We start from the raw sequence: 13426 nt of genomic DNA, 5'->3' as shown, positions 1-13426 counted from the left end.
TCCAGCTTTAGCTCCTGCCCACTCTGGTGACATCCAGCTGCGCGAGAAAGGCTCGGGGTGGCCTTTGGGACCCGGCAAGTTGCCAAAATGCCTCTCTGTCTAAAAGGCTCCCTGGGGCTGACTGGGGGCCTGGCAGGTGCACCCCACCGCCTGAGTCTTCCCTTTCCGCTCCACAAAGTTGTGCCTTTCCTCGAAAGGCGCTTTCGGCCCAGCCGGACCTTGGCGGAAGTGTGGAGCGGTCAGCTGCATTGGGTTGGGCTGGCTTCTCTGAGGGACCCCCCTGATGGTCATCCAGCAGGTCACTTATTGGAGGGGATCCTAACTTCACCTTTGTCTGCTCCCAAGACCCGGCCTTCCCACCCACCTAACAAGGCTGTGGAGCCCAAGCAAAAGGCTGCCGCTTTTCTTACCCAAAAGGAATCCGAGCAAAAGCCGCCCAAAGAGCTGACCCCCAACCTCCTGGGGCAGGGGTCTCCAACCTTGACAACTTTAAGACTGGTGGACTACAATTCCCAGAATTCTGAGAGTTGAAAGTCCACCAGTCTTAAAGTTACCAAGGTTGGGGTCCCCCTGTCCTGGGGGAATTTTGGGCACTGATGGGCATGGTTATGTCAACCTCATTTCTCCCACGGGTAAAGCAGCTCCGGGAAGAGTTTTACTGGGACAAAGAAGTTGCCTTCGGAAGTTGTGGGACCTTCATCCCTGATCTGTCAGAAACGGTGCAGGGCAGGGGTCTCCAAACTTGGCGAATTCTGGGAGTTGAAGTCCACAAGTCTTAAAGTTGCCAAGTTTGAGGACCTCTGGGGTAGGGTCTCCTGCTTGGGAGGGGGGTGGACTAGATGACCTACAAGGTCCCTTCCAACTCTTAATCTGTAATAAATAAATAAATAAAATTAATTATTAATTAATGGAAGCCGCCAAAGCCCCGAGGAACTTCCTCCCTCCCACCCACCCCTCGCGATTCCCCACCCCACCCCCGCACCAGCAGCCTCACAGGCGGGCGGACCGCCGAGCGCACAGGGTCCGAGTCCGGCCGCCGCGCGGCACGGCGGGAACTGTAGTCTCTCCGGCGGCCACAGGCCCCGCCCCCTCCTCCTCCTCCTCCTCCCTCCCTCCCTCCCTCCCACCCGGAAGTGGGCTGGCGGCTCTAAGATGGCGTCTCCTCCTCCGGGGGGTCCGATGGCGATCGCGATGCGGCTCCGGAACCAGCTCCAGGCCGTCTACAAGATGGACCCGCTGCGGAACGAGGTGAGGCGGGGAGGGCGAGGCGGGGCTGGGCCGGTGCTCCGCTCGCTCGGTGGCCCCGCGCCGGCGGCGGTGCTGCTGCGGCGGGCGTGGGAAAATCGGAGCTCCGGAGCCGAAGTCGGTGCGGGGTGGGGGGGTAGATCTGCCCGTCCGCCCGCCCGCCCGTCCTTCGGGAAGCGTCTCTGACCCGGCCCGGCTGTCCGGTCCCTCCGTCCGCAGGAGGAAGTGAAAGTGAAGATGAAGGAGCTGAACGAGCACATCGTCTGCTTCCTCTGCGCCGGCTACTTCATCGACGCCACCACCATCACCGAGTGCCTGCACACCTGTGAGTGGGGAGGGGTCCTGGGGAGGGGGGAGAGGGCGGTTCGGCTTCCCCGCATCGACGCGGCTGCTCGCCCCGGGTCTTTGCGGTGCCTTCATCCCCGCCCTTGGGGTGCAGGCATTCCCCCCCCCCCAGATCATTCGGGACCGGCCGCTGCCAAGGCGAACCCCCAGAAGAATTTGCCCTTCAAGCTCAGGAAGTTCTCCCAGAAGCTGCCTGACCCTCTTCATCCACGGGCTTATTCAGGGGATCGTCAGATATTGGATGGCTGCTCTCCTGACACCTCCCCTCCCTCCCTGCACCTGTCAGCTGGACATCCCCCGAGAAAAGTGGGGGGAACTCCCCTTTGCCGTTGTGCTCACCCTCCCCTCAGCCTCCCACTGCTCCCGGCGCTGCCCACAGAACTCTGCCCTGGGCCCAATAGGGCAGCGTGGAGGGGGCAGCCACACTGCTTGCCCTGGCAGCTGTACACCATCCTGCCACTTTGGCTGCTGTGCTGGATGGGGCCACCCAGATTCCTGGCCTCTGATTCCTGACCCTTTCATCATCCAGATTGCAGTCCATTTCGGCTTCATTTCAAGCCAGCTCTGGTTTGTGTGTGTGTGTGGGGGGTGTTCCTCTGCTGTCTCCCCTAGTTGGTGGATCGAGATTTAGAATAGCACAAGGGCCTCCTTCCTGATGGACCCCCCCCCCTTGCTAATTCCATTAAAACTGAAGCAGAACAGCTGCTCCTGGGTGTGGCCAGCCAGGTGTCCATGGAACAGGCCCCTATTTGGTGGTTTCTGGAAGGCAGATCTCATGAGAGAACTTGCTGAGGTGGCTTTGGCATTCCTCTCATCTTCTAAGCCAGAGGACTCTTATCATGAGGCGAGTCAACCCTCCAAATGCTGTGGGGTTTATTCACTCAAAACTATCCCGCACCTTCTACTCCACCAAGGGCAGCCTACTCTTTGAAAGAGGGGAAAAAACAGCATCGTCCTCTCCACTTGCTAGAGGTAGAATGCAGGGCTTGGATCCTGTCCCTGCACTCTTCCCCCCCCCCCTCTCCCCCATCCTCATAGTGCCAGCTGCAGGAGCCGTATAGTCGGTGGGGCGGGGCCATGCTTGCCCGGTTACCCCCAGGGCCTTGGGGGCAGCCGGTCAGGGCATCTCTTCCCACCCCGCAGTTTGCAAGAGCTGCATCGTGAAGTTCCTGCAGACCAGCAAGTACTGCCCTCTGTGCAGCACCAAGATCCACGAGACTCAGCCGCTGCTCAACCTCAAGCTGGACCGTGTCATGCAGGACATCGTCTACAAGCTGGTGCCTGGCCTGCAGGAGAGTAAGTAGGGCTGGGGACTCCGGGCCCATCCGCTCTCGGGGGGCTCCCTGGGCACTGGGGATGGCAAGGTTCCCGGAAGGGCCTCGCTCGCCTGTGGGCAACAGGGAAAGCCCCCTTCGTGACGGGCAAGCTCTTCCCAGCCACGTGCCATCAGCAGCAGGGGCGGCTTCCAACCTCAGCCTGCGTCCTCCTGGCCAGGAGGTGCTGAAACATCCCCCTTGCCTTGGAACCATCTTGGCTATACCCCTCCCCACCCTCGTTCCCAAGGAGCGCAACTCCTCATATCGGGGGATTCTTCCTATGTTGCTGCAAAGGAAGGTTCTTTTTTTGGGGGGGTGAGTCTTTACTGGACGTCCCACACAGAGAGGTTCCCCACGTTTCCCCCCCTCACTAATGCAGGGGTGGTCTGTGGGTGTGGCTAAGTTGGTGGGCGTAGCTTGGTGGTCATATCATTGGCTGGGTGTGGCCAACTCAATATCACTCACATCGAGGCACGCATCTCCTCACCTGGCCTCTCATGACTGTAGGGATGCTGCAACAGTCGTAAGTGTGGAAAACGGTCATAAGTCACTTTTTTTCAGTGCCATTGTAACTTTGAATGGTCGTTCCACACAAGCAAAGCACCAGCAAAGGAAGGGGAAAAAACTCCAGAGAAGTTCCTGAGACAGGAAGTCTAGTCCTGCCCAGAATGTAATAAGGGTTAATGGAGAGGCAGTTTCTGTAAGCAACACCAGAATGTTTCCTTCCTGCCTTCCTTACAGGATTAGGCCAGTCATTTCTTCCAACAACCGATTGTCCGAACTGCTTAGAATGTTAACTGGTTCTAGCGAATAGGTGTGAACTGGTAGAATCCCACCCCTGCACTAATGGGTTTCTGCTACTAAGCATTTTAAGTTTAGATCCAAACATTATGAAAGATTTTACATCTTAGAATAGCTCTGTGCTTTCTTTCTGAAGTTTCTTTAACAGTATTTATTGTTTGGTTAAGTCATTCAGGAAACTTTTGTGAAAGGGTGGTTTAAATAGCCAACTGATCATAGCAGCTCAGCTGCCTGTGTTGAAGGGGCACACACACACACACACATACACACACATGTCCCCTGCTGGGCCAGCAAGTTGCTCCCTCATCCCTTGACTCTCTTCTTTCTCCCCCCCCCCCCCCAAATGTCACAGGTGAAGAGAGGAGGATCCGGGAATTCTACCAGTCCCGAGGGCTGGAGCGGGGCAGCCAGGCCGGCCATGAAGGTAAGGCTTTGCCCTCCCCCCTGCGCCAGCAAGGGGGGATTTGGGTGGGCCAGAGCCCATTGGCTGACAGCCTGCCTGCCTGCCTTCCATCCTAGACCCTGCCTCGGACCGCGTGGGCCTGCCCTACACCACCTTCGACCATTCCCGCGCTCATTATTACCGCTTCGACGAGCATGTGACGCTCTGCCTGGAGAAGCAAAGGTGAGGAAGGGGAGGCCAAACGGGGCTCTGGGGGGGGGGGGGCAGGACTGGTCCCCTGGGGCTGCAGCGGCCAGGGAGAGAGCAGCGGCCAGAGAAGTGGCCGCTGGCACTGCTGCCCAGGAGCCTCCGTAGTGGGGAAGGGAAGGGGACGGAGCATCCTGCGCCCAATGAGTCCTCGGGGATTCCCTTCACTGCTTCCTTGCAAAGGCAGGGCGAGCCTTTTGGGGAAGCGCTTTGTGGGGAGGGGCTGGCAGGGGGGCTTCCTCCCTCTGGGTGGCTGAGCTGCTCCCTCCCTTTCGAGGTGGGGCCGGATTCAGCCTCTCCTGTCTTCTCCCCTTGCAGCACCTCTGGGAAGGAGAAGAGCAAACACGTCCTGCAGGTGAGGAAGGCACCTGGAGCTTTCTGGGGGTGTTTTCTGGCCCTTTCTTGCCACCCTGGGCCCTCTTCCCATGTGGGCGCCTCCCGGTCTGGGAAAGGGGAGGGGGCTGGTGGGTCCTTCCCCCTTTCCCAACTTTCTGGGCCAAAAGAGCCTTGAAACTATGGGAGGCCCTGCAAAAGGGCTGAGCGTCTCCTCGTCCTGCCGGCTTCATCATTCCCTTCTCTGTCTCCCTCACACACCCCCTCCCCACCCACCCAACCACCCACCCCACCCACAGCAAAAGTACGTCCGCTGCTCCGTGAGGGCCCAGATCCGCCACCTCCGCCGGGTTTTGTGTTACCGACTGGAGCTGGCCTTGCAATACGTGAGTCAGGGTCCCACTCGGTCCGGGGCGGGGGGAAGCGTGCCAAGGTTCCGGGGGAGGCGGGGGCTTTCTGGGCCCTCGCTAATTTCTGGGCGTGCTGGGGGCCTCTCACCCCCAGGTGCAGATCCTGTTTGACAACGAGGTGCTTCCGGATCACCTGACGCTGAAGCAACTTTGGCTCAGCCGCTGGTTTGGCAAGGTGGGGGCACGTTCCCGGGGGGGTGGGTGTGGCTGCCCTCTTCCCTTCCCAGGCAGGCAGAGCCCTCAACACGCCTCTCTTTGTCTTCCAGCCGGCCCCGCTGCACCTGAACTACAGTGTGAAGGAGAAGAGGAGGTAGGGGGGGGCGCGATGGACCGTGATGTCCCCCTTTCCCAGAGCTGGTCCCCCTCCCCTTCCCCAGCCCTTTAATTTAAGGATCTTTGCTCTTCCACGGGCGTTTATTTTTGTAATAAAAAAAAATGGCCTTCTGGGCTCCAGCGGTTGGCTCTCCTTGAATTTCTTTTGGGGGGGGGGAACGGGTGGGGGGGAGCTGCTGAAGCTAAAGCTGCAGTTCTCCAGACTGGCCAGCCAGGGCAGGCCCACTCCTTGCCCACTCTGGCATGGAGGAGGGATTCCTTTCTCGCCCCCGGGGGTGGTTTAATACGCCTTAGCTAAGGCCTCTTTACCAAGGGGCAGTTGCAGTGGTGGGATTCGAAATGTACTGCTATCGAGGTTCTGTGGGTGTGGCTTGGTGGGCGTGGCATAGCTTGTGGGCGTGGGCGTGGCAGAGGAAAGTTACTGCAAAAAAATCTCCATTCCCTCCCCACCCCCACTCACCTGCTTTCCAGCTCCGCTCTCCTGTGCAGGAGAACCAAAGGAGACCCAGCAGCCGATCAGCTGGGACTCAGTGGGAGGCAGAGAAGAGATAGTGGGTGGGATTTGCCGGTTCTCCAAACTACTGCAAATTTCCGCTACCGGTTCTCTCCAGAACTGGTCAGAACCTGCTGAATACCCACCTCTGCTGTGGGACAGTCCTGCAGCTGGACAGAAGAAGTTGCTGCGTTTGACCAGAGGCTGCAAACACCCCATGCGCGCCCCCCCTCCCCCGCCTCCATTTTCCTAATTGTGTACTGTAGCTTTTTTCCTTGAGTGTCTGGTCAAGCTGCCCCACCTGCGCCAAACGGCAAGACACGGTGGACTTTGAGGGCAGGAGATCTTCCCTTCACACAGAGGTGGCTGACCTGTGTGAGAACTCTGCTTGGCTCCCTCCCAGCCACCTGGATCTTGCTTCCCAGAGTGGGGGGGGGCAGGACTGGCCACCCCCTTTCCTTGAGCTGGCCTGGGGGGGGGCTTCTGCCACCGCTATCTGCCACTCCTGCCCCCGAAGGCCCTTTTGGCCTGGCAGCCGCTTTAGGCAGGGATCTGGTTTCCTGCCAAGGCCAGCTGTTGCAATTTCTCACAACTGCCCCAGAGAGCCCTTGGGGTGGGCTGCTGCTCCCCCCTTCCCCAAAGCCCCCTTCCCTTGCTAAGGAGCTGGTGAAATGATGGGAATGGGGTCTTATGTGGGGCTTTGCATCTCGCAAGCTGAGGAATCTGCCTGGTTTTTGAGGGACCCTTTTAGGTTTATTGCTAAAAGAGGCCAGGAAGAATTTTGTACATGCTCAGGGATAGTCTTGGGTTTTCTTGGATTGGAAATGTTTCCTTTCTCTCCCCCCCTTTTTTTTCCTGGAATGTGCGCTAAGGAGGTGAAACACACACACACACACAGAGAGACAGAGAGGGACAGAGAGAGACAGAGAGACGGTCATGCTCCGGCCTGCTAATAGCAGGAGGCTCCAGGGGGTAATCCGAGCCGGCTCTCTTCGTCTCCGCGGAGCAGCCTGTGGCGGGAGGGGGCATTGACATGGGAGGCTGCGTGCTTCCCAGTGCAAAGCTGCCAGGGGTGGCCGGGCCCGGGACAGCTGCCACAGCACACCCGACCACATGTCGGCAGGTGCACGCCGGCCGCCGCTGTTGTCCCTGCGGGCTACTGCAGAAATCCCCCACCTCTAACCCTAGAGACTCTGCTGCGAGTTGAACTTTCAACGACGCGCACGCACACAAACACACATCCGCCCGGCGCGCGGGGAGCAGGTTGGGCTGGCTTAGTTTGGCTTAGCGAAGCCTCGTCTCAGCCCCAGGCGGTAATTGACTCGTCCCGTCGGCGGTATTGCGGCCCTTTCTCTGCGACCCTCGGCTGCCCGCCAAGAACAAGGGTCCCCAAACATGGGCACTTTAAGACTTGTGGACTTCAACTCCCAGAATTCTCCAGCCAGCTAAGCTAAACTAAGCTAAGCTATGCTATGCTATATGCTATGCTATATGCTATGCTATGCTATGCTATGCTATATGCTATGCTATATGCTATATGCTATATGCTATTGCTATATGCTATGCTATGCTATATGCTATGCTATATGCTATGCTATGTATATGCTATGCTATGCTATATGCTATGCTATATGCTATGCTATGCTATATGCTATGCTATATGCTATGCTATATGCTATGCTATATGCTATATGCTATGCTATATGCTATATGCTATATGCTATATGCTATGCTATATGCTATGCTATATGCTATGCTATATGCTATGCTATATGCTATGCTATATGCTATGCTATGCTATATGCTATGCTATATGCTATGCTATATGCTATGCTATATGCTATGCTATATTATGCTATATGCTATGCTATGCTATATGCTATGCTATATGCTATGCTATGCTATGCTATATGCTATGCTATGCTATGCTATGTATGCTATGCTATATGCTATGCTATGCTATGCTATATGCTATGCTATATGCTATGCTATATGCTATGCTATGCTATATGCTATGCTATGCTATATGCTATGCTATGCTATATGCTATATGCTATATGCTATGCTATGCTATATGCTATATGCTATGCTATATGCTATGCTATATGCTATGCTATATGCTATGCTATGCTATATGCTATGCTATATGCTATGCTATATGCTATATGCTATATGCTATATGCTATGCTATGCTATATGCTATGCTATATGCTGGCTGGAGAATTCTGGGAGTTGAAGTCCACAAGTCTTTAAGTGGTCACGTTTGGGGACCCCTGCTGCCCCAACAGAACAGACCTGAAAGGGCAAAAGAGGATCCTGCCTGGTGAGGCTTTGGGGTTTCAAGAAGCATCTGAGAGCTCCCCGTGCCCAGAGTAGCTCAGGAGCCAGGAGGGGGTGGCCATGACCTGTACTGGGACTGAGGAGACCCCCAGGCCACTCCCTTCAACCATTTGATGGCAGGTAGGATCTGCAGAGTTGCAAAAGGGGTACAAAAACAAACAACTCGGTTGCAGAGAGAGGCTAATGCCGAGATGTACAGCCGGCTGGCTGGAGAATTCTGGGAGTTGAAGTCCACAAGTCTTAAAATGGCCAAGTTTGGAGACCCCTGGCCAAGAACAACCCCCACCCCCGCCGGTTTACGGAGAGCCTCAGCTTTCCGGAGTCGTCCGAACCGAGAAACCGGGCCCTGCTTTTCGCCCGGCTTTTTGTCAAACAGCACAGCCCCGCCACCACCACCCCGCCCGTGACTCCATCCTTCCCGCCCACGCGGAGAGTTTTCTAAGTCGGTGCCGGTTCCGGGGTCTCTCCTCCGCCACCGCTGCCTCCTCCCCCCCCCTCCCCGACGCGGCCCTCCCTGCTCCGGTTCTCGGCCTCTTGCTTGCCGGAAAGCCGCCGGAGCTGCGGGCGCAGTTGCCAGCGTAGATGGGAAAGAGGAGGAGGAGGAGGAGGAGGAGATGCAGCCCAGAGGAAGGAGGCGGGGAGGGGGGGAGTCGGATCCCGCGTTCGGGGCTCAACGCAGCGCGAAAGCTCCTAGCTCCGTCCTGCCGTCGTCGTCGTCCCCCGTTTCCCCCACCACCACCGTGCGCAGGAGATCCTTCTGCAAAGGAAATGGGGTGGATTGCAAGGGTCCCCAAACTTGGTGACTTGAAGACTTCACCTCCCGCATGGGCGGGAAAGGTGGAGCACAGCTGGGGTGGAAGATCAGCAGCTGGCGGCCCCATAGCCAAAGTGCCGGGGTGGGGGGAGGAGCTTCCCCGTGGGGCTCCTGTCTGTAGCTCCGCCCTTTCCTCGAGGAGCAGCTGCTGACTGCGGAGTGGTGCCTTCGGAGCTGGCATTCCTGAAGTCACGCGCGCGCGCGCCCACACACACACACACGTGGTTCCTCTAACAATTGACTTAGCCAGCTGAAGATTTCACTTAATCCTGAAGAGTTGCACACGTGCCAGTGGAAAACTGGAAAACGGCTGGACTCCTCTCCAAGAGCATTCGGGTCGATGCTCCTGCAAGGGGAAATCCCTGCTCGGTGGAGGTGTCGTTGTCCCAGGAAGTCCTGGAGGGGAAGGGAAGCTACTTGGATGGCAACGGGTCCTTTGGGATGCTAGGAAAGGGGACCCCAAAGCCCCTTCTCTCCCTGCTTTTCCTGCCCGCAGCAGTTGGCACTTTCTGAAGCCCCGGCGGGGAGGGGGAGGGTGGCTGTTGGACCCGGATCAGGTCCGAACCTTTGAGGATGTAACAACAAGAGTCAGTGAGTTCCAGGCATTGTCCACTCTGGTCAATAGTAGGCACTGACCACCAGCTCTCAGGGCAAGGAGGCTACCACAGCTCCGTGCACAAACAAAACGAGGCTTTTGTTTATTTTATTTGTCAAGCAAGTATTAGATAACAGGTATAAGTATAAGCATGGTTATGAATACATGAAATGGATACGAATTAAAACAACCACAGGACGGGGACGGTAGGCACGTTGGTGCACTTATGCACGCCCCTACAGACCTCTTAGGAAAGGGGGGAGGTCGCTGGAGGCTGAGGCTCCCAGAAGCAGCCCCACAACGCCCATGTTGGGGGGAGCTGCATCTACGTGCTGCCATCCTCATTGCTTGGGGGCTGCGGATGAGCGCTGGGAACAAGCCTGACTCATTCCGCCTGTCTAGTCTTGCAGCTTCCCCACTTCCCTAGCCCTCCCCCCCCCCCAGGGAGTCTGGTGCTGCGAGGACAGGAAGAGCCCAGTGCTGGGCTTTCTGCCCGCTTCCGGGAGGATGCTGTTCACAGATGCCGGCGCCGTCTCTTCTGGCTCCCGGTGCTTCGTTTCTCCATGATCTGCGCTGCCCAGGAGGACGGGAGGGGTGGGGGGGGGCAGGATCAGGAAGCCGCTCGAGCCAGTCCCGTGTCCGAAGACTTGGCAAGTGGACCTGCTAACCCAGCCCAGCTGTGCGTTCCTGGCCAGGAGCCTGCAGGAGAAGCGGAGGGCTTCAAAGGAGCCAGACGTATTTCATGGATGTGTCCCCAGTGGCATGGCAGCAGCAGGAGGACGAGGAGGAGGAGGAGGAGGAGGAGGAGGAGGAGGAGGAGCAGGAGGGGAGGGGAGCAGGAGGGGGCAGGAGGAGGAGGAGGAGGAGGGGAGGGAGGAGAAGGGAGGGGAGGGGAGGAGGGGAGCAGGAGGAGGGGAGGGGGAGGAGGAGGGTCTGCTGGTCCAAGAGACGGGCCACATGGCTGCTAGCCAGCCAGCCAGACAGACCGGGGCAGAGGGTGCTGTCCAGCAGGCCAGAGCACAAAGGGGTGGGTGGGAATCTCACCTGGGGGGGAGTAGTGTCAGCTGCCCCCTGCTTTTTTCCGTGCTGGCAAGGCAGGGACCTTTCCTGCTTTTGTGAGTTTTATCTTGGTCAGCAAAGTTTCCTTCAGGAATTCAGCCATGCGGTGCCTGCCTTCCTTGCTTGGGAGGTACAACCCTTGCTCAGTCGGGGGTGGTGGGAGGGAGGGTCTTCAACAAGGCCATTCAGACCTACTGCAAAAAAAAAAGGTAGATACACTCGAATCAGGGGGTCCCCAAACTTGGCAACACGTTAAGACTTGCGGACTTCAACTCCTAGCATTCTCCAGCCAGCATAGCTCGGCAAATCTCGGCCTTAGCATCTCTCTGCGACGAGCAGAGTTGAGGCGTCAACCCCGCGCGGGAGAGCGCCTTGTCGGGCGGAGGGGCTCCTTCTGGGCAGCGGGAGGAGGAGAGCCCCGCGTCTCCCGGCCGCCGTTCCCCCTCCCCCCCCCTCCGGAGCTGGCCCGGCGGCGCGCAGAAACAGCGCTTCCTTGCCCGATCTGGGGGTCCGGAGGAAGGGGCAGCGCCAGGTAGCTCTGGTCGGGGCCAGCCCACCTTTCCATGGCATCCTAGCGGACTCCGCTCTCGCCCTCCTCGCCTCTGCTCTGGAGGCGGCAGCCGTGGAGCCTATCCCTTGTGGAGCTGGTCCCGTGCCCTCGAGGTACAAGGAAGGGCCAGAGAAGGCGAGGCCGCTACTCGCGGGACCAAGTTTCGCTGCGGAGGAAACCGGTCCGCCTGTGAGGGGCCTTCAGACGGGCTGAGCCGCCGCTGTTCCGCGCATCCGGAGTCCCAGTGCCCGCAGGAAACCAGGCGAGGCGAGGGGTGGGGGCAACTTTGCCCACCCTCCCGAAGACACTTTCTCTCCCAGAACCCCGACCCTTTGGCAGCGGCGGCTGTCCTTCCCTGCAACGACCTGCAAAACTTGCAGAGACCCAGCTGGTCAGTGGGAGTCCCTGGAACCATCCCCTCACCCCCGTGGGGATGCATGGACCTCCACGGGGGTTGCGGGGGTCTTGCAACCACCCCCCTCAACACTCACATTGGCCCACCGCAACTGAAGAGGGGGAGGGTCCACACCTGCCCTCCCTCTCCCCTCCTTGATTGACAGGAGGACATGAATAATTCAGCCCTGAGGCCCCCCTGCCTTGGGAAGCTTCGGTTGCAATTAGCTCCCAGGCCTGGAAGGAACAGTTCAATAAGGAGGAAATTGCTTTAGGGAGCGCCTGAGCAGCTCCGAGGAAGAAGCTCCCCACCTCCACCACAGGATGGCCTGTCTGCTCTGGTCCCAGCAGCTCCCCCTAAAGGGGGAAGAGGGCGGGGGAGAAGACAGGGACCTCTTTGGCCCTCAGCAGCAGCCACTGGAGCTCCTGGGACAATTGTGGGGAGAGGGAGAGGACAAGGTGAATACATAGAATAGAATTCTTTCTTGGCCAAGTGTGATTGGACACACAAGGATTTTTTGTCTTCGGTGCATAAGCTCTCAAATGTACGTAAAAAATAATAATAAAATACATTCATCAGGAATCATAAGGTACAATACGTGGTGAGAATCCTATGAAGCAATCAAATCATACATAGGTTACTAATAACGCAATCAAAACACTAGGAAAACAAATAAAACAATATAAATGGTAAAGATACAAGCAACACAGTTGTAGTCATACGTGGGAAGAGATAGGCAATAGGAAGGATGAGAGGAATAATAGTAATTCAGTCTTACTAAGTGATTTGACAGTGTTGTGGGAGTTAGTTGTTTAGCAGAGTGATGGCATTTGGGGAAAAACTGTCCTTGTGTCTAGTTGTTCTGGTATGCAGTGCCCTATAGCGTTGTTTTGAGGGAAGGAGTTGAAACAGTTTATGTCCAGGATGTGAGGGGTCTGTAAATATTTTCACAGCCCTCTTTTTGACTCGTGCAGGATACAGGTCCTCGATGGAAGGCAGGTTGGTAGTAAATGTTTTTTCTGTAGTCCTAATTACTCTCTGAAGTCTGTGTCTGTCCTGTTGGGTTGCAGAACCAAACCAGACAGTTATAGAGGTGAGATGACAGACTCAATAATTCCTCTGTAGAACTGGATCAGCAGCTCCTTGGGCAGTTTGAGCTTCCTGAGTTGGCGCAGGAAAAACATTCTTTGTTGTGCTTTTCTGATAACGTTTTTGATGTCAGGTGTCCATTTTAAGTCCTGAGATATGATAGAACCTGGAAACTTGAAGGTCTCTACTGTTGATCCTGTGTTGTGGTAGTATGGGAGAGGTGGTAGTATGGGAGGGTTTCTCCTGATATCCAGAGCCTCTTCTGCCAACCTGCCCTTTCCCAACCAGGGCCCTGAGCACTTGGGGCTCGGTTGAGGTCCTGCAGACGAAGCACCACCAGAGAACCTCGGCTGGGTCCATGTCCCAAAGGGAGAAGCCAAACCAGAAGGTTCTCTTGCAGGGAAGCTGGGTTCAGTCTGAAGCCAAAGAGCAGGTTGGCTTTGGAACCAGGGACGAAGGAAGAAATAGAGCAGCTCTGCCCATGTGCAGAGTGCTTTCCTTCCCTGGAACAGGTGCCTGTTGCACACGGCAAAGGAGCTTTGCTGAACCATCCCCCCTCCCCATCCAGCTCTCCTTTTGCTCCATCTGAGCCACGAGGGGATGGGAAGACAGGAGGGAAACGGAGAGAATGGACTTGATTGACAGCTCCTGGGTCTCCTG

The 13426-nt window shown here is 56.9% G+C and overlaps 1 protein-coding gene across 1 annotated transcript; it reads left to right on the top strand.

Annotated features, from left to right (window-relative positions):
• Nucleotides 1-1112: 1112 nt before the first annotated feature.
• On the top strand, nucleotides 1113-5552 carry PCGF1 (polycomb group ring finger 1). The gene is made up of 9 exons (XM_087965733.1): nucleotides 1113-1248; nucleotides 1465-1570; nucleotides 2734-2886; nucleotides 4060-4131; nucleotides 4227-4332; nucleotides 4675-4711; nucleotides 4989-5075; nucleotides 5194-5274; nucleotides 5366-5552. Exons 1-9 carry the CDS (start codon nucleotides 1153-1155, stop codon nucleotides 5411-5413), a joined length of 786 nt encoding a protein of 261 aa, XP_087821859.1. The 5' UTR covers nucleotides 1113-1152; the 3' UTR covers nucleotides 5414-5552.
• The last annotated feature ends 7874 nt before the right edge of the window (nucleotides 5553-13426 follow it).

Source organism: Notechis scutatus, chromosome 4 (genome assembly GCF_049901735.1).
Source record: "Notechis scutatus isolate UNSWTSFEM ecotype Mainland chromosome 4, rNotScu1.2, whole genome shotgun sequence".
NCBI classification, from domain to species: Eukaryota; Metazoa; Chordata; class Lepidosauria; order Squamata; family Elapidae; genus Notechis; species Notechis scutatus.
The sequence above is the reverse complement of the archived record's forward strand: the minus strand, read 5'-3'. Positions and strand labels throughout refer to the sequence as shown.